General features: G+C 44.3%; 1 protein-coding gene across 1 annotated transcript in view; it reads left to right on the forward strand.

Moving 5' to 3' along the window:
- Positions 1 to 21,704, forward strand: part of ZFYVE16 (zinc finger FYVE-type containing 16) — a 126,911-nt gene that overhangs the window by 16,806 nt on the left and 88,401 nt on the right. The window contains exons 4-5 of the mRNA XM_082269089.1: positions 8,966 to 9,062; positions 15,849 to 16,025. Coding sequence (XP_082125215.1) covers positions 8,966 to 9,062; positions 15,849 to 16,025 — 274 coding nt within the window. The remainder of the gene's footprint in view (positions 1 to 8,965; positions 9,063 to 15,848; positions 16,026 to 21,704) is intronic.

Raw genomic sequence — 21,704 nt, forward strand, 5'->3', positions numbered from 1 at the left:
AAAATATATATATATATAATATACATTTTTTTTTTCTTTTAAGGTTAATAAAAGCTTTAAAGGGGTTGTAAACCCTTGTTTTTTTTTTTTTTTTGTTTAAAAAAAAAAAAAAAAAACATGCCTATACTTACCTGCTCTGTGCAATCATTTTGCACAGAAATTGTGCTGCGCCTAATTGCAATCTAGTGTCCGCAAATGCATTGTTTGTGATCTACGTTTGGGGTGGCGTTAATATATTTTCACCTGCAGCAGATGGCAAAGGCAGTGTGTTTTGAATGCAGTGCACTAAATGCGCACAGAACACACCTTGAAGCCCAATTAAACTCACTTTTTAAATCCGCTAAATACTTTCTGGGTGGATGAAAAGAAAAGGTGTTCATTGTCTTGCAGCTCATTTTATTACTAAAGCAGCCACAGCCTTAGCAAAAAAAAGCCTGTGTCATGGCAGCAGCTGCAGAGGGAGACCTGTGCTTCCTGTGGGGAAGCAATCGTCTCATTGCAGAGGTCTCGTCTGCCCTTATGAAACCAGCAAACCACTGCAGAGAGACCTCCGCTTTCCACACAGAGAGCAAGGGCACTTCTTTGCACCATTGTGGCACGGAACAGGCTTTTTACTCGAGCTGTGACCGATTTTGAAAGAAAACCGAATGAGAAGACTTTGCAAACCTTTTTGTTTTGATGGAATTGGAATGTACAGTGCATTGCGAAAGTATTCGGCCCCCTTGAACTTTTCGACCTTTTGTCACATTTCAGGCTTCAAACATAAAGATCTAAAACTGTAATTTTTTTTGAAGAATCAACAACAAATGGGACACAATCATGAAGTGGAACGAAATTTATTGGATATTTCAAACTTTTTTAACAAATAAAAAACTGAAAAATTGGGTGTGTAAAATTATTCAGCCCCCTTGAGTTAATACTTTGTAGCGCCACCTTTTGCTGCGATTACAGCTGTAGGTCGCTTGGGGTATGTCTTATTTGCACATCGAGAGACTGACATTTTTGCCCATTCCTCCTTGCAAAACAGCTCGAGCTCAGTGAGGTTGGATGGAGAGCGTTTGTGAACAGCAATTTTCAGTTCTTTCCACAGATTCTCGATTGGATTCAGGTCTGGACTTTGACTTGGCCATTCTAACACCTGGATATGTTTATTTGTGAACCATTCCATTGTAGATTTTGCTTTATGTTTTGGATCATTGTCTTGTTGGAAGAAAAATCTCCGTCCCTGTCCCAGGTCTTTTGCAGACTCCATCAGGTTTTCTTCCAGAATGGTCCTGTATTTGGCTCCATCCATCTTACCATCAATTTTAACCATCTTCCCTGTCCCTGCTGAAGAAAAGCAGGCCCAAACCATGATGCTGCCACCACCATGTTTGACAGTGGGGATGGTGTGTTCAGGGTGATGAGCTGTGTTGCTTTTACGCCAAACATAAGGTTTTGCATTGTTGCCAAAAAGTTTGATTTTGGTTTCATCTGACCAGAGCACCTTCTTCCACATGTTTGGTGTGTCTCCCAGGTGGCTTGTGGCAACCTTTAAACTACACTTTTTATGGATATCTTTAAGAAATGGCTTTCTTCTTGCCACACTTCCATAAAGGCCAGATTTGTTCAGTATACGACTGATTGTTGTCCTATGGACAGAGTCTCCCACCTCAGATGTAGATCTCTGCAGTTCATCCAGAGTGATCATGGGCCTCTTGGCTGCATCCCTGATCAGTCTTCTCCTTGTATGAGCTGAAAGTTTAGAGGGACGGCCAGGTCTTTGTAGATTTGCAGTGGTCTGATACTCCTTCCATTTCAATATTATCGCTTGCACAGTGCTCCTTGGGATGTTTAAAGCTTGGGAAATCTTTTTGTATCCAAATCCGGCTTTAAACTTCTTCACAACAGTATCTCCGACCTGCCTGGTGTGTTCCTTGTTCTTCATGATGCTCTCTGCGCTTTAAACGGACCTCTGAGACTATCACAGTGCAGGTGCATTTATACGGAGACTTGATTACACACAAGTGTATTCTATTTATCATCATTAGTCATTTAGGTCAACATTGGATCATTCAGAGGTCCTCACTGAACTTCTGGAGAGAGTTTGCTGCACTGAAAGGAAAGGGGCTGAATAATTTTGCACGCCCAAATTTTCAGTTTTTTAATTGTTAACAAAGTTTGAAATATCCAATAAATTTCATTCCACTTCATGATTGTGTCCCACTTGTTGTTGATTCTTCAAAAAAATTAGTTTTATATCTTTTGTTTGAAGCCTGAAATGTGGCAAAAGGTCGAAAAGTTCAAGGGGGCCGAATACTTTCGCAATGCACTGTATTTAGCTAATGTAAACTGAAAGTTCAATAGGGCTTTACATCGGCACTGGATACATTTAAGGGCAGCTATTTACAGCTCAAAGACCTCATGCACACTGGGCATGAAAAACACCACTTTTAAAGTGATACTAAACACACACTGTTTAATTCATATTGTTCCTTCTATCTAGAAAATGAATGTCATAGTGACTGAGTGGCGTATGAACAGCATGTAATACTTTTTTTTTTTTTTTTTTTTTTGTGCCTCAGGCCTCATGCACACAGGACGTTTTACAGCTGCTGTTTTTGGCGTCAGACGTTTTTTTCCACAGCCAATAAACTCCCCAGCATGTTATCCTATGTGTCCATGCACACACAGGCTGTTATCAGCAGTTTTTGGCTGTAAAAAAACCCTCCGAAAACTAGTGGCGTTTTTCAGCTGTAAAAACGCTCCGTCAAATGCCAATAAACGCTGATAAAGGCCAAAAAACGCTTGTAACTGCTGTTTGACGTTTTTGATTCCATTGCTTTTTTTTTTTTTTTTTTTTTAGGCCTGGATTCTGTTTCGATGTGTCGGTCATGGAACATAGCCTGGGTTCACACTGGTGCCTGCTTAACACCGCATGTGATTTGCACCGCATTCCTGTGCACATTACATGTGATGTCTGTTCGATGCAATTTGAGCCATATACCGTATTTATCGGCGTATAACACGCACTTTTTCCTCCTAAAAATGGAGGAAAAAGTAGCTGTGCGTGTTATACGCCGATATAAAAAAAAAAAAATCTCCATAAAGCAGTGCCGAGAGGTAGAAGGGGGCGGGCGGCGCCGACGTCAATCCCCTATGCCGACGTCTACCTCTCGGCACTGCTTTATGGAGATTTTTAGTGATGTGTATAGTGGCGCTGGCGAGGCTGCATGTATGGGCACTGGCAAAGGCTGCATGTATGGGCACTGGCAAAGGCTGCATGTATGGGCACTGGCGATGGCAAGGCTGCAATTATGGGCGCTGGTGAGGCTGCATGTATGGGCACTGCACTGGCGAGGCGGCATTTAAGGACACTGGTAAAAAAAAAAAAGTTCTGAGTTTAAAGCTGCCCTAAAATTTAGGTGCGTGTTATACGCCGGCCCGTGTTATACGCCGATAAATATGGTAATTTGTATGGCTCAAATTGCATCACATTTGCACCAAAATGTTGTAGGACCCGATTTTTTTTTTCTCCACACCTAATTGCATTGCATGGGTGTGAACACCCATGGAATGCGATTCTGGCAAGCGCACTGCATTTTGCAATCTGTTTCGGGGTATCCTTCATGGAACATGAAGCCCTGTTGACATTGTGCTGATTTGTCATGCGATTTGATTATGAAAAGGAATGTCGAATTGGAGCCTATTGCCGGCAACGGCACCGGTTCACACTGAGGGCGGGTTTGAAATCATTCAGTTGAACACGCACAATTTCAAACTCGCATGTCCATGCGACTTCGGGGTGATTTTACAGACATCTGTACAGGTTATAATGCACAGATGTCTATTTAGATCACCCTGAAGTCACCAAAAGTAGTGACGTTTGTCGGCAATAGGCTCTGATTTGGCATGCGATCTGCCCAGTGTGAACAGGGGCTTAATGTTCCATGAACTACACCCTGAAACAGATTTCAAAATGCAGTGAGCTTTACAGAATTGCATCACATGAGTGTTCAGACCCATGCAATGCGATTTTTGATGCAGGGGAAAACTGTCCACATTTGCACCAAAATGTTGTAGGACCCTTTTTTCCCTGCACCTAAATCTTATCACATGGGTGTGAACACCCATGCGATGCAATTCTGGCAAGCATTGCATTGTGGGAAAGTCAGAGTTACTAAGATAGCAGAGGTGATTTTTAGCTAAAAACGTCAAATGCTGAAAAACGCCAATGCTAAAAAACGCTGAAAAACTCACTGCAAAGCTACTGGCGTTTTTATAACGTCCAGTGTGCATGAGTCCTTAATGTCCTTCCATTCTGGCCAATTAAATGAATGAATGCCTAAATGCGTTTGCAAAATGTGGCTTTAGGCACATTTTTAATGCTGCTTTTCTCCTGCCAGGAGAAAAGCATTCAGAAAAGCTGGGCCAATGCCCAGTGTGCATCATGTTCACAAACTCAGTCGGCATGTTTTTTTTTTTTTTTTATTTATTTTTTTTTTTATTTTCATTCTAAGGAATATCTACCCTGGGCTCCTAATAGAAGCGTTTCCTGAGAGAGACAGGGTGACTGCAGCTGCTAATTTCTCATTCGGAAAGTTCTAGTTGCCTGGCTGTCATGCTGATCCTTTTCAAGAACAAGTATGCAGATTAACCCTCCTCTTATGTTAGGGTCAGAACCGACCCGTTTTCAGGTTTTGAATGTCTATAAGTATCACATAAATTTGTTTATTGCATCAAGATTTTTTTACTTTGTCGGGAACCTCTATTTAAACAATGTAATAGAAAAAGAATCCTTTTCACTAAATTATAAAATACTGTGGTGAAAATTAAGACGTTCATGGTGTTAGGGTCAATTCTGACCCAGTTATAATATAGGATTTTAGGACACCAATAAGTTCCAAAACTGAAATCATAAACACTCTCTCTGCTTAGTAACAGTGACAGCCAATCCCCTCTCAACCCTGTGAGTTGTAGTTAGGGAGGGGCCTATCTCTTTTCCTGCTTGTCTGCTTCTCTAAATAAAGTGAAGAAACATAGGACCAATACATTTCAGAGTTGCTGACTTTATTTTACCATTTTTTAAATTTGAAAATGAGAGGTATTCTATCAAAAGAAAGGTCTAGGGGTCACACCAAAAATATTAAAACCAATCTTTTCAAGGATGAAGAAGCCTAACAAGGTAACCAAGAGGCAAGAAACAAATTTGATGATAAATGATTATTCAGAGGGTATTTTATGGCTGATTTAAAACACGGGTCAAAACCGACCCTAACATCATGGATAGTAACAGAATTCTAACATAAGAGGAGGGTTAAGGACTACAGCCATTGCTCTCTTTTCTTACCAGCACACCTGTTTCTAATCAGTGGCTCAGCATAACATCCAGGAGCCTGTAGTTTTAAAAGGACTTCAGCAAAGGATGCTTATATATATATATATATATATATATATATATATATATATATATATATATATATATATATATATATATATATATATATATAAATATAATATAATTTGGGCTGGTTCACACCAGATGCAGTCCAGTGAGTTTTTTTTTTTTTTTTTTATTCTGCATCAAAACCACATGCACGTTGTTTAACATGGATTCTATTGGCCCTAGTGCACACCAGTGCAGTGTATTCCCATGCAGTCAACAAAAGTAGAACATGTTGCATTTTTTCTGTACAGAATGCGTCTGAAACGGGACAGAATTCACCAAAAAACACACGGAAATGCACACCCTCCAACTGAGATAAAGAAAAGAGGGGAAAATGCATCGGAAATCACCATAAAAAAAGCATATGTAGAAACCATCCAAAAGGAGAAATTGTGGTGTAAAGCGGCCCTAAAACTCTACTTTCGTTTGTGTGGGGAAGTTCTATAATCTGCTGGGTTTTTATTACTATCTTTGTTGCTGTCGTGAAGATTTCAGAATGTGTGATAAACACTCTGGAGGAAATAGAGATGGCAATTAAAACTTGAATGAGGTTCTCACTCTACTTTTAGAATTACATTTTTTATTTGCTGACTGTGCCCCTGTTGAAGGACTTTTGATTACCTAGGCTTGCCCTACATAATACAATTTTCTTGAACAATGTTCCTTTATCCCCATTCACACCGGTAAGACTTGTCATGCGATTTTGGAAAAGTCAAGTCACATGACAAATCGCACTCCATTGCCAGCAATGGAATCATTCATATCGCTGCGAATCATGTCGCAGCGATTATGAAAAAGGTACCTGCACTACGTTTAGACATTTGCATTCCGACTTGCAAAAATGTCTGTTAAATTAAGTCGCAAGCTGCAATAAAATCAGCAGTGCAAATCGCACTGTTGTGCAGCTTTGAAATTACGTTGAAGTAGCATGATTTCAAAGCCGAACTGGTGTGAACCAGGGCTTAGATTTACCATAACCATGTAATATGAGGTAAAACTGAAACACTTTCAATGTCTGTGCAATCAGACAGGCCCTTGCACTGCATAATTGTAGGTAAATCAAAAAGAAAATGGATAAAAAAAATTGTACGTTTTATGGCAACCTTTAGGCTGGGTTCACACTGGTGCGATGTTAAGCATCGCATGTGATTCGCACTACTGTTTGGCAGTTCACACTGCGAACTGATCTGGGGGTGTCATGAACTTTGCATTGACATGCCCAGCGGTTCGCAGATGTCAGTGTGAACTGCTGGCAGGTGACATGCGATGCGGAAACCTACGCTGGATCCCGCATCGCATATACAGTATGTGAACCGGGACTTGGTGTCTCTGTAACCACATAGAGATACTCCACAGTAATTACAGAGTTGGCTATAAAATCCTGATGGGGTTCCTAAAAATTTGCCACACTGTTTAACCACTTCAGTTCTGGAAGGCTTTACCCCCTTCCTAAACAGCCCACTTTTTGCAATTCGGCACTGCGTTGCTTTAACTGACAATTGCGCGGTCCTGCGACGCTGTTCCCAAATGAAATTGTCCCCCCCCCCCCCCCCCCACAAATAGAGCTTTCTTTTGGTGGTATTTGATCACCTCTGTGGGTTTTTTTTTTTTTTTTTTTGCAAAAGAAGACCCACAATTTAAAAAAAAAAAAAAAAACAAACAATATTTTTTACATCCTGCTATAAAACATACCCAATACAAAAATGTAAAAAATCTTAATGCCTTCATTCATTTAGGCCAATATGTATTCTGCTACACATTTTTGGTAAAAAATCCCAATACGTGTATTTTGATTGGTTTGCGCAAAAGTTATAGGGTCTACAAACTAGGGGATAGATATAGGGACTTTTTATTGTTTTGGCGGCGAACAGTGATTTTGGTTTTGTGGGACTGCGACATTGCGGTGGACAAATCTACAAATCTGACACTAAGTGACACTTTTTTGGGACCAATGACACCAATACCGTGATAAGTGCTAAAAAGATAAAATGCACTGTCACTGTATAAATGACACTGGCATGGAAGAGGTTAACACAGGGCCCGATCAAGGGATTAAGTGTGCTCCTAGAAAGTGCTTTTTAACTGTGGGGGAGTGGAGCTTAATTTAGCTGAAACACAAGATTTCTCTTTTACTCCCTGACAACAGCGGGAGCGGGGCTCTGGCAGCGTACCCCAGATCGCGTGCCCAAAATCACGTACGTGTACGTGATTTTGTGCAGCCGGGCCGCCCTGCCGCAGTATATATGCGGTGGGTAGTTCGGAAGTGGTTAAATGAAAATAAAGGCTGCAGATCTGCTTTAGCGCCGGTTCACATTACCGCGACGCTACTTGCAGGGGTGACCTCCGAGATCGCGCGAGCAGCGCGCCACGACTTTGGAGCGGCCGCCACGGACTTCATAACATTGAAGTCTATGGCGGTCGCCTCCTGGTCGCCCCAAAGAGGCTCCAGGCCCTTTTTCTAGGTCGGAGCGACTTGTGTCGCTCCTATTAGAACGGGTCCGTAGCTTCCCTATGGGAGGCTACCTGCGGCGACCTGTGAGGCGACCAGGTCGCCTCACAGGTCGCCCTAGTGTGAACCGGCACTTACAGCCCAAATTAACTTTGTTTAAATCGGCTAATTATGTTCCAGGTGCATCAAAACAAAAGGTGTGCAAAGCCATGAAGTTCTTTTTCTTTAGAAAGCAGCTGCTGCCTGAGAAGAAAAGCCTTTCACCTTCCAGCATGCTGCAGAGATGTACACTTGCTCTCCCTATGCAGAGGTTCCTGCATGCCCCCTGCTGATTCAGACTTCTAGCTCTCCAAGCAGCAAATCCGTCTCAGTAATAATCGTGTTAGACCTCTGCAAAGAGATCCCTGCTTCCACACAAAGTGCAAGGGTCTTTCTCTGCAACATGATGGAAGGGGACAGGCTGTTTTACCCAGGCAATGGCTGCTTTCTACATAAAAAGAACTGTAAGACATTGCACACCTTTTTAGTTTTGATACACCTGGAATGTATGAAAATTCAATTGTATTCAAAAGTATGGGAATTGAAAAAAGCAAACTATTTAATATCACATAGCTGGATGCAGCATCAGTCCAGTCTTGTATCTGTCACCTGCCGGCTCTAAGACTGAGAACTGAGCGATCAAAGACAGCTGACTGCTCAGTTCTCAGTCTTCAGTGAGCAGAGAGCTGGTGCCTGTCAGTCACTGGCTCTCTGCTCTGCCCCTCCAGCATTTAATGGATCGCCAGGCTGTGGAGGGGGCAGGAGCAGCTGGCTCAGTCTCCCAGCGGCCTGCTGAGACACTGAGCCAGCTGATGGTCAGGCATCTGGGTGTGTCCCGGCGTTAAAGTCAGGATCTGTCCTGAGTGGTGTCAGCCGACAGCAGGCTTTAGCAGGTCACAGGAGTGTAGAATGAAGTGCAGTCTGTGACCCACAGGAGAAGTAAGGCCAAAAGAGATTTGACCCTAATTCTCTGCTGTATCAGCGTTCTGTAGTCTATGGTCATATATAGCCTTGTGCAGTAAGTTTTTATATTTCTGGTTTTATTTTTCCAGGTTTTCTGCTCAGTCTGTTGCAATCAGAAGTGTAAACTGCAGTACTTGGAAAAAGAAGCAAGAGTCTGTGTGATTTGCTACAGCTTCATCACTAGAGGTTAGAAGCATGACTTACTGGTATTTTACTGCTACTCTCTCTCTGCAGGACACTGCTTCTCATTAACACTTTTTTTGTGGCTTATCGGTTCTTAGTACTGTAGTTCGTGTGCCTTCTGATACCTGTTGGTTTTCCACTAACTTTTCCCATACTGATTGGCTCATTGACTTTTTTTTTTACCTCGTAACCCAGCACAGCGTGTAGTGTATATTGTACAGTAATCCCTTAAAGTTGCTATTGGATGTTAAGGGACAACTGCACATTTAGTATAAGTTGTCCTTTTAAGTGATCTTCACCACGTGGTCCTGCCCCAAAAGTGGTGGTTCTGAAAATATTTTCTTCGGGTCCTTTTCAATATGCTCATGCAGGCTGTGACCCCATTCATTGCTATGGTGAAAGCTATGTGTGGGTAGGAGCACTGCAGAGCGCCATTATTACAGCTCCCCATAGTAATGAAAAGGCTGTGGCATGCGCAGGCAGAGGGGACGTTTTCATAAGCAAGACTGTTGGGCATTCAGGGGAGTCTCACAGGGAAGATCTTTTGACTGAGGATGAAGGTCATTATCAGACCAGGTTGGTTGCAGTCAGGGGGGCGGTGTGTTGCTTAGCACACAACCTGTTCAAACGGTACGTTTGTCTTTTACGTATGTCAATACATCATGATATGGCATGATGAATTCACTGTAATATAAGAGCTTACATTTTGATCATACATGACAATAATTGTGATTAAATTGGCTTTGTACTGTAAATTATTGTAGCAAAAATTGTATACTACATGAGGTATGAAAGTATCTTTTACTGAAGGTTAGGAACCAATTTAATGTAGCTATATTTATATTTAGTAATCAGAATCCATAGTTAACCCCCTTGCATTATTTGAATAATACATCTGTCAGAAAGTACTTAAAAGTTCCTGTAGTTGGAAGACAGTGTGGAACTGATGGGGAACGCTGGGATACTCTTGCTGGGTGCAACCTTTCCCAATACTTGATCGATCTGTAGCGGTGTTCTGAGAAGAAAATTTAAGATCAGGTCCGCCTGTCAGTTTTTCAGGCGGACCCGATCTGACCATTCCTTATCTATGGAGCGGCAGGAGTAAACGGACGTGTCAGTTTACACCCGCCAACATCCAATCTGATCCACTTACGGACGGATGGGGATCCGTTCCCAATCAGTTTATTGAATCGAATGGCAGTCAGGTGTAGATGGACAGGCGGTTCATTTGCATCCGACAGCTCATAGAGAGCTGGCAGTGCCTGTGTCCACTCTCCATAAACAGACAGATTCCACGCTGAGCCAGAGGACTCGTGGCATATCATCCATGTGTACAGTGAACACGCTCCCCCAGGGTAGGAGGGCCCACTGTGCCCTGACACATTGTACACATGGGGTAAGTAAAAATTGGCCCATAACATTTCCTTGGGCTGCATAATTTCAATTTGAAGGGCCTGAGAGGTGGTAGCATAAGTGGACTTTATTTTTGGCTCACAGGTGGAGGCAGCTAGAGCTTTTCCGATGCTAGGATTATAGTTCCAGGGGGCAGTGCTTAGTTGGAAATGCCATGCTGTATGCTTACAGCTTGTAGAGCTGCATGATTAATCATTAAAAAATTGCAATCTCAATCCACCCCCATTGCAATCTCAATCCACCCCCAATCTTAAAATGGCATTTCCTCGATTCATACAGAGCTGTTCTCTGCTTACTCACAGCTGTCAAAAAAAAGAGCCTCTGGCAAATGTATATCAACATTGCTAAGGTTGGGAGATAAATATAAAAACAATGTTTTACAATGTATCATTTTGTTCTTTTAGATCAAAGAAATAAACTTCTGTCTGTAAGTGAGGGCAGTTTAACCTCTTAAAGCAGATTTCCACTCAAAAGTGGCACTACCGCTTATCTGTCTCCCCCTCCGCTGCCACAATTGGCACCTTTTCGGGGGGGGGGGGGGCGGAGGGGCAGTGGGTACCTGTTTTTGACAGGTACCCTGTCCCCACTTCCGTCGGACCTCGCTGCGGCGTGGTACATTAGAAGTTCGCCCCTCCTCCCTCCTCCTTCCTCTGCTTCTGGGCCAGTAAGAGAGCGCAGCGCGCTTCGCGCACGTGCAGTAGGGACCCGTCCGTGAAGCCGCAAGGCTTAACTGCCGGGTTCCCTTCCTGGAAATGGCGGCGACAGCCGATGGAAACATTGACTGCGGTGCCGACATCGCTGGAATCCAGCACAGGTAAGTTTCCTAATTTTAAAAGTCAGCATCTACAGTATGCGTAGCTGCTAACTTTTAATTTTTGGGGGGGAACACCACTTTAAAGACTAAGCCTTTTTCTGACACTTGTTGCTTACAAGTTAAAATCCGTATTTTTTGCTAGAAAATTACTTAGAACCCCCAAACACTTTATATATATATATATAATTAGGGCTGCCACGACGCGTCGACGTAGTCGACTACAAAAAATCGTCGACGTGTGTGAAAGGCATCTACACGTGACGTCACACGCACCCTGGCCGGCCGCAGCGCCGCTTGAAGCATTGCCGGCCGGGTGAAATCCCCTTCCCCGGGCTCCTAGTAGTAAGCGGCCCCTTTCAGCTGAGTCCTGTGTTTCCCGGGGACGGATTAGTAGGTGCAAAGGATGTGTGGACGGCGCTCCGAGTGTCCTGCTTGAGTCTGAGGGGACCGAGCTCAGCCCATGCGGCTCCCATTCCTGCCCCTGGCTGCAGCGGAGCAGCGATGTATCAGGCAGGAGTACAGCAAGCAGCGCCAGCCTCCCCAATCCCTTCATCTGGATGAGAACAAGAGTCTACATACTCCTTATCCGGACCTTCTTGGACCAGGACTTCAGCCTGCAGAAGTTCAATGAGGGGGCCCAACAAGTGAGTGCACATGGCTTTCTTTATGTTACCAGCAGTCAGCTCCTGGGACATGAGTGGGTGGGCACAGTCCTACATACGAGTTCTAGGGTCTTTCCTACTGACTGGCTGCAGGGAGGGGGGGCTTACTAAGTCTGTACTAGGTGGGAGGGTGCTTACTGTGGGGTCTGTACTGGGAGGATGCTTACTGTGGGGTCTGTACTGGGAGGGTGCTTACTGTGGGGTCTGTACTGGGAGGGTGCTTACTGTGGGGTCTGTACTGGGAGGGTGCTTACTGTGGGGTCTGTACTGGGAGGGTGCTTACTGTGGGGTCTGTACTGGGAGGGTGCTTACTGTGGGGTCTGTACTGGGAGGGGGCTTACTGTGGGGTCTGTACTGGGAGGGGGCTTACTGTGGGGTCTGTACTGGGAGGGGGCTTACTGGGAGGGGGCTTACTGTGGGGTCTGTACTGGGAGGGGGCTTACTGTGGGGTCTGTACTGGGAGGGGGCTTACTGTGGGGTCTGTACTGGGAGGGGGCTTACTGTGGGGTCTGTACTGGGAGGGTGCTTACTATGGGGTCTGTACTGGTAGGGGGCTTACTATGGGGTCTGTACTGGGAATAAACAGTAAAGTTAGCCAAATTTTTTTGTATGCGAAAGATGTTACGCCGAGAATGGTAATCTTTATTCTAAGCAGAAAAAAAATCACGATTCTCATTTTATCCAGAATCGTGTAGCTCTAACAGCTAGTCAGTAGTGTGACTGCTCCCTGCTCCTGAGTGCCCCCTGCACTATGTGTGATGACTGGACACAGAAGAAGTCTTCCTTCACAGGCTTTAGTAAAGTTTTCATTATGCATCTGTCAGCTGAAAACCAAGTCTGTGAAGGAAGACTTCCTCTGCTGTGTCCAGTGATTGCAGGTATGTGCTGGGAGCAGTGAGAGGTTTACTTTATCAGCAGGGCTGCTGAATGGGGTGTGTGGAGATAAGGAAGGGGGGGGGGGTGACAGTGAATACACACTGCTCAAAAAAATTAAAGGAACACTTTTTTTATCAGAGTATAGCATTAAGTCTATTAAACTCCTGGGAAATTGATCTGGTCAGTTAAGCAGCAGAAGGGGTTGTTTCGCCTGCTTTGGTGTTAATGAAATGAAATTAACAGGTGAACTAGATGGGCTACAATAAGACTACCTCCAAAACAGGAATGGTTTTACAGGTGGAGACCACTGACGTTTTTTTCTCTATTCATCTTTTCTGACATTTTTTTCACTACTGGTAGCATGAGGCGATACCTGGACCCTATAGAGGTTTCACAGACAGTATAACTCCTCCAGGATGGCACATCAATATGCGCCATTGCCAGAAAGTTTGCTGTATCTCCCAGCAGAGTCTCAAGAGCATGGAGGAGATTCCAGGAGACAGGCAGTTACTCTAGAGCTGTACAGGGCCGTAGAAGGTTCTTAACCCATCAGCAGGACTGGTATCTGCTCCTTTGTGCAAAGAGGAACATGATGAGCACTGCCAGAGCCCTACAAAAAATGACCTCCAGCAGGCCACTGGTGTGAATGTCTCTGACAAAACAATCAGAAACAGACTTAATGAGGGTGGCCTGAGGGCCCAACGTCCTCTAGTGAGCCCTGTGCTCACTGCCTGGAACCATGGAGCACAATTGCCATTTACCATTGAACAAAAGAATTGGCAGGTCCAGCGGTGCCTGTAAAAAGATGTCTACAGGGTAGAGCTGCATGATTAATCGGATTCGTATAGGAATCGCGATCTCGATTCACCTCCCCCCTATGATCTCAATCCCGAATGTTGATGCAACAGCTGCAGCCCGCATGCCAGAGACTTGGGATGTCTGGCTGACACCCGGCGATATCCCGGCTGTCTGTGTCAGAGCTCAGCTGACAGAACGGAGCCGATGCTTCCTGTATAGTTCCGGCTCCGTTCTGTCAGGCGGGGTGATATCAAATGCACTTCAGCCTGTGAGAGGAGACAGAGGAGAGCTGAGCTACAGGAAGCATCGGCTCCACGCCGCTCCTCACACTTCGCCAGCAGTACCCACCAACCAACAGTACCCACAGCTGTACCCACCACCAACAGTACCCACAGCAGTACCCACCACCAGCAGTACCCACCAAACAGTACAGACCAGCCAGCAGTACCCAGAGGTAATCCATGATGGGGGGGGGGGGGGTTAAGGAATCCTAGTCACATATTTATTTCAAATAGTCCAGAAAAAAAAAAAAAAAATATATATATATATATATATATATATATATATATGCTATCTATCTATGTCTATATCTATATTTAAAATAAAGATTTTTGAGAATTGTGATCTTGTTTCTAAGCAAAAAAATCGGGATTCTAATTTTTGCCAGAATCATGCAGCTCTACTACGGTGTGGAGGCTGAAAAGTGCTGGCTTGATGGGAACTCATTGCTCAAGTTCCTGCCAGGAGGGATGCCAGTTACAGGCATTCATTCTGAAAGAGGTGGAGGGAGAATCCAGGTCGGCGGTGTATCAACTTGCTGTATGTATACAGCGCTGTGTGTATTTAGTGACAGGCAAATGTGGGGAGAGGAAATTTGGTGGGGTTTTGTAAGCTGTCAGAAGGGACTTGTGTGTAAGAATTTGAGGAGGGGGATTGAGATGGCAGGGAGGGGATGAGAGCAGTGTCTGCAGGGTGGTGGGAGGCCAGTACTGCTGCTGTGTGCTTATAGCCAGCATATGATGATCTATGCATGCCACTGCCCAGTGGCCTCTGTAATGCTAAAGCAATGACTTGAGACCATATACTTTCTCACCATCTGCACTCCTCTCCCTGCACATACTACCCACCGCCATATACTCCGCACTCCTCTCCCTGCACATACTACCCACCGCCATACACTCCGCACTCCTCTCCCTGCACATACTACCCACCGCCATACACTCCGCACTGCTCTCCCCTGCACATTCTACCCACCTCCATATGCCCTGCACTCCTCTTCCTGCACATTCTACCCACCGCCATACACTCCGCACTCCTCGCCCTGCACATACTACCCACCACGTACACTCCGCACTCCTCGCCCTGCACATACTACCTACCGCCGTACACTCCGCACTCCTCGCCCTGCACATACTACCCACCGCCGTACACTCCGCACTCCTCGCCCTGCACATACTACCCACCACCGTACACTCAGCACTCCTCGCCCTGCACATACTACCCACCGCCGTACACTCAGCACTCCTCGCCCTGCACATACTACCCACCACCGTACACTCTGCACTCCTCGCCCTGTACATACTACCCACCACCGTACACTCCGCACTCCTCGCCCTGCACATACTACCCACCGCCGTACACTCAGCACTCCTCGCCCTGCACATACTACCCACCGCCGTACACTCCGCACTCCTTTCCCAGCACATATTACCCACCTCCATACACTCCGCTCTGTACATTCCCTATTTAACATTACCACATTCTGCACTATGTATGTCGTCTCAGACACTAGTTAACCACACCCTCTCTTTAGGTCACGCCCAATATTCAGTGCAATTTAAACCACACCCACTCTTCACTGCTGCACCGCTTTTTACCTTTTCTCCATGCCTAGGTCCAACTTTTGATCCTGCACTCGGCCCACTGATTTCATGATACACCCCTGGGCCACCAGAAAATTCCCATAAAACATTACAGATTTTGAATTTTGACTGGAGTTTCCTTAAATAACCCTTGAAAAAATAATGAGCCAATCTACCAGGGAAATTGTTCACATCTTGTGTGCTCCTGATCCACAAACCTCTGTATGTTTTCTTAGTTGGGTGTTTAGATAGAAATCCTTTTGTCCTGACTTCTGTCTGTCCTTGTGGTCAACTATTTTTTTCCATTGCTTCTCAGCTAGTGATTCCCGATATGTTTTTCCATTTTTTTTTTTCCTTCCTTTAGTGCAGGCTATTGAGAGGATGATGAGCCCAACTTCTCCTAGTCCAAACCCCAATGTCCCCTCTGAGTTTTATTCTACCACTCCACCTTTGGTGCATGCCCAGGCAGCTGGTACACTTAACTCTCCTCCACCTACTGTATTGGTGGCTGGTTCCTTACTTAAACATCCTGGAGCTGAAGGTAAATGTCAACCAACAAGTAGTTAGATGCTTGTTTTAATCTAAGATTTTATGTAAATATTTTTTTATCAGAACCAGCTGTCTTATAACTCTGGTAGAAAATGTATGACCAGAACATGGGTTTCACTATCTGTTGTGCTGAACATTTATAGGTAGTGTCATTCATTGTCTTTGAACCATATGTGTAGAATGACAAATGATATGACACACATACAGTGGGTATAGAAAATAATCACCCCCCCCCCCCCTTTAAAATAATCACATTTTGTTGCTTTGCAGCCTGAAACGAAGACACATTTTTTGTTTTATCCATCTGTATTTTATAACATCCAAGTGAAAGATAGAACACCGACATGTCGGACAGAATCACTGAGTTGGAAAAAGGATCTCCCCATTGTGTCAGTATTTTGTTGAACCACTTTTTGCTTTAATTACAACCTTTAGTCTGTTGGGAGTTGTCTCTACTAACTTTGGACATCTCAACTTTGCAATATTTGAACACTCTTTGCAGAACTCAAGTTCAGTTACATTTGATGGTGACCGTTTGTGGACTGCAGTCTTCAAGTCATTCCACAGATTTTCAATGTTGAACAAAAAAAAAAATAAAACCCAGGAAAGCTAGGGGCAGGAAAAGGGGATTTTCATAGTACTGTCCCTGGGCAGTTAAACAGACTTAAAACATATGTAAAATATATCAGAATTTTATTTACAATACAAAATCGACAAATTACAGAGAAAGCACATATAAAATTGAGAACAATGAGACTCGTAATAAATACTAGTCAGCCTGGTGGGGAGTTAATGTTCCTCTGTTAGCTTTCCTACACCTGGGGGAGTTATCAGCTAGAAATTCCCAAAAATCCCAGACATGTTTCACGGTGAAAATGCTGCTTTAGGCTCCGTTCACATCTTAGCGTATGGATCACGGGCAGAACCGCCGCGGTTCCGCCCGCGATCCGGAGATTTATTGCAAATCGCGGGACGCCTAGCGTTGCCCATTGATTTGCAATAGCCCCCCAAACGCCGAGCGATGTTGCCGCGATTTCCGCCAGCCGAATCGCGGCAACATCGTGCAAACAAAATCGCGGGAACGCAATACGCTCCAAAGAAGTACAAGAGCTTCTTTGGAGCGTATTGCGTCCCGCGATTTTGTTTGTGCGATGTTGCCACGATTCGGCAGGCGGAAATCGCGGCAACATCGCTCTGCGTTTGGGGGGCTATTGCAAATCAACGGGCAACGCTAGGCGTCCCGCGATTTGCAATAATCTCCGGATCGCGGGCGGAACCGCGGCGGTTCTGCCCGCGACCCAAACGCTGACATGTGAATGCAGCCTTAAGTCTGGCTAGGTCTAGGTCTTACTAGGCCATGCAAAGACATTCACCTTTTTCTGCTTCAACCACTGTGTGGTCATTTTTGCTTCGTGCTTTGGGTCATTGTCATGTTAGAAGGTAAACCTTCCTCCCAATGACAACTTTCTGGCAGAGGGCAGCAGATTTTCCTCAGACTTTGACGTTATTTTGCCTCATCCATTTTTCCTTCGATCATGACAAGTGCTCCAGTCCCTGCTGCAGAGAAACATCCCCATAACTGGATATTACCACCTCCATGCTTTACTGTAGGAATGATGTTATTTTGGATGGTGAACTGGTATTGGATTTCCCTCAGACATGGTGTTTGGTGTTGAGGCCAAATGATTAAATTTTAGTCTCATCTGACCAGGCCTCAGAATCTTCAAAGTGCGTTTTGGCAAGGCTCAGTCGTGACTGTATTTGGCCTTTTGTGAGGAGTTGCCTTTTTTTCTTGCAAACCTCCCTTACAAGCTACATTTGTGGAGAATTTGTGATATTGTTGTCACGTGCACAGAATGACTACTCTTTGTCATAAATTCCTGCAACTGCTTTAGATTTGCTGTGGGCCTCTTGGTAGCTTCTCTGACCATTTTCCTCCTGGCTCTATTATTCAGTATGGAGCGACGTCCTGATCCAGGGAGGGTCTGTGTTGTACCAAATACCTTTCACTTCTTAACCACTTGCCGCCGTATAGTATATAGTACATATAAGGCAGCTCTCCTGTGCAAAATCACGAACTGGTATGTGAATTTGCACTTCAGGGTCCTGGGACGCGCCGCTGGTGATCCACTCCCGCTGTGATTGGACCCAGCGGAAGCCAATCAGCGGGTCTGGCAGACTCTATGTCCACCGGGACTGGCCGATCGTTCATGAGAGAAGCAGAACGGCGGTCTGCCTATGTAAACAAGGCAGATCGGCATTCTGTCAGTAGGGAAGGTAGTGATCCTGTCACAGATCTTTGCCTCTCCACAGTAAAAGCACTTCCACAGTTAGCAAGCACATATTGAACCCTTTGAGCGCTCCTGATGTTACCCCCTTCCCAGCCTGTGTCATTAGTACAATGACAGTGCATATTTTTAGTACTGATCATTGTATTGGTGTCACTGGTCCCCAAAAAAGTGTCAAGTGTCCGCCTCAATTTTGCAGTCCCGCTAGAAGTCCCTGATCGCCGCCATTACTAGTAAAAAAAAAAAAACAAATAAAATTTCCATAAATATATCCTATAGTTTGTAGACGCTATACCTTTTGTGCAAACAAATCAATATATGCTAATTGGGATTTTTTTTTTTAAATCAAAAATATGTAGTAGAAAACATATTGGCCTAAATTGATGAAGAAATTAGATTTTTTTTTATATTTTTTTTTTTTTTATTGGATGTGTTTTAAAGAAAGTAAAAAAATATTTGTTTTATTTCTTTTCAAAATTGTCAGACTTTTTTGTTTATAGCGCAAAAAATAAAAAACAAAGAGGTGATCAAATACCACCAAAAGAAAACTCTATTTGTGGGACAAAAGGGACATAAATCTTATTTGGGTACAGCATCGGACGACTGCGCAGTGGTCAGTTAAAGCGGAGTTCCACCCGAAATTTATACTTACCTCCATCTTCTCGCTCCCGGTCACCTGAAAAACAAATGGATAATCGCAATTTTTTTTTTTTTTTCACTTACCTTTTAGAGAATATATACTCACCTTACTTCCTTCTTCCTCCCCTCGGCGGCCACGGCGATTCGTCACTTCCTGGCTTTTGCAATGATTCCTGGGAGCTGAACGTCATCGCTCCCAGGAATCATTGCGCCTGCACCGGCCCCGACGTCAGTTCCGGGGCGCGCGCGTCATTCCCTTCTAAACAGCTTCTGGGCATGCCCAGAAGCTGTGGAGGGATGACGCGCGAGACCCGGAAGTGACGTCGGGGCCGGTGCAGTGCATCGTGGGACCAAAGAAGAAGGAAGAGGACCGAAGAGGACGCGGAAGAGGATCGCGCTGGCTTCAAGCTGCCCACACCTGAGATGGCAGCGCTGGACAAGACAATTTCAAGGTAAGTATTTCTCCTGAAAGGTAAGTGCAACCCGGGACAGATCAGAGGCTAGCCATTGTGGAATGTGCTAGCCCTGACTGTCCCGGGGGTATTTTTATAAAAAAATGTATAACGAGGGTGGAACTCCGCTTTAAAGTAATGCAGTGCTGTATAACAAAAAATGACCTGGTCATGAAGCGGGGTGGGGGGGGGGGGGTAGTAAACCTTCCAGAGCTGAAGTTCTTAATAGATTTCACTGTGCTTCTAGGCATAGTTGAAGCCTTTGAAATTATTTTTTTTTCCCATCTCCTGACTTGTGCCTGTCCACAACTTTATCCCGGAGATCTTTTGACAGTGCCATGCCACCCATAGTTGTTTTGCTTGAGTTCTACCAGGGACTGAAATGGTCCAGGAAAGCTCTTTTCATGCTGAGCTAATCAAAATGAACACCGCTGATCACAGTTGAAGGTCAAATGGCTTTTTGTGACATTGAGGTGGTGATTAGCTACACCGAATTGAGTTTACAAGCTATTTTTAGGAAGGGGGGGGGTAGTAATCCTTTTTCTTTTTTTTTTTTCCAACTTGATTCTGTGTTTTAGAAAAAAAAAATGTTTCTTTCTTACATCTTTGTGTTCTATCTTTGACTTGGATGTTATAAGTTGCACCGCTAGATAAAACAAAATTGTGTCTGTCTTCATTTCAGGCTGCAAAGCAACAAAATGTAATTATTTTAAAGGGGGTGATTCTTTGCTATATACCCACTGTACAGTACAAGGCTCCTCTAAAGAACCACATAACTATATGGTCAAACTTTGTGGATACTTGACCATTAAACTTGATTTGAGTTTGACATCCCTTTCCAAAACCTTTGACAATTAATGAGGAGTTAGTCCCATTTTACTGCTGTAATAGCCTCCAGCCTTCTGGTAAGGCTTTTCACAAGATTTTTTAGTGTGTTTGTTGGATTTTGTTCCCTTCCAGCCAAAAAAGCAGTTGAGGTCAGGTACCGATGTTGGAAAAGAAGACCTGGCTTGCAACCAACGTTTCAATCCATTCCAAAGGTGTTCATAAGGGTAAGGGTCAGGGTATCTGTGCAGGCCACCCAGGTAAAAAAAAACTCCTTAAACCATTTGCATGGGAGGACAGTCGGGCTGGAACAGAAAAGGACTTTCCACAAATTGTTGCCAAAAGTTTGAATGTTGTCTCAAATGTCTTTGCTCTGTATCTTGTAGAACTTGTACAGTACTCTTCATTGGAAATGCCTAAACTTCCTAATTTGGAAAAGTGTCCATATACGTTTGACCAAATCTGCAACATTAAAGCGGAGTTCCACCCATTTTTAATAGGTTGGAATACATAGCTGTATGTAATCCCCTTTAAAATGGCTTTTACCAATGGAAACTTTTTTTTTTTTTTTTTGCTAGTAAATACCTTAATTTTGGCTTTATTCCTCCTCTCCTCACTTCCTGGTCCGATCGGCGATGACGTCATTCGGCGATCCGCAGTGTCTGCTGGGATGTATTCTACTTGCAGTAGCTGTATCTGTACTGAGCCGTGCCTGCCCCGCCTCCGCCCCGCCTCCTCTCATTGAATTGCATTGTATGAATGTATTAAGGCTGTTCTCTGCCCAGCCTCCGCCCCGCCTCCTCTCATTGAGTTGTATTGAGAGGAGGCGGGGCGGAGGCTGGGCAGAGAACAGCCTTAATACATTCATACAATGCAATTCAATGAGAGGAGGCGGGGCGGAGGCGGGGCAGGCACGGCTCAGTACAGATACAGCTACTGCAAGTAGAATACATCCCAGCAGACACTGCGGATCGCCGAATGACGTCATCGCCGATCGGACCAGGAAGTGAGGAGAGGAGGAATAAAGCCAAAATTAAGGTATTTACTAGCAAAAAAAAAAAAAAAAAGTTTCCATTGGTAAAAGCCATTTTAAAGGGGATTACAAAGATCTAAAGTTCCAAAAATGGGTGGAACTCCACTTTAAGAACCTTCCTATATTTGATTGTTTTAAATGTATCACAAAAAAACAAAACATGTATTTCTCTGTCGCTCATTGACAGACGCAGTCCTCTTTGATTAATATCAACTTGGGTTATACTGCCCTCTACAGGAGTAGGACACTAGGCAGAAAGAAAACGTTCTGGCCACACCTTAGGGGCAGTCCCAGAGGGTATATCCTCTCTCTCTCTGCTACAGGAAGTCAGTTTTTTTCTGTCTAGTTAGGAGTAAGGACCTAAGTTCCTTGCTGGGATCTTTGGTCCTGGCAAGATTTTTTTAGAAATTTTTTTTTCTTTTTTAGGCAGCTTT

This window comes from Pelophylax lessonae (genome assembly GCF_965119305.1).
Source record: "Pelophylax lessonae genome assembly, chromosome: 1".
Lineage (NCBI taxonomy): Eukaryota > Metazoa > Chordata > Amphibia > Anura > Ranidae > Pelophylax > Pelophylax lessonae.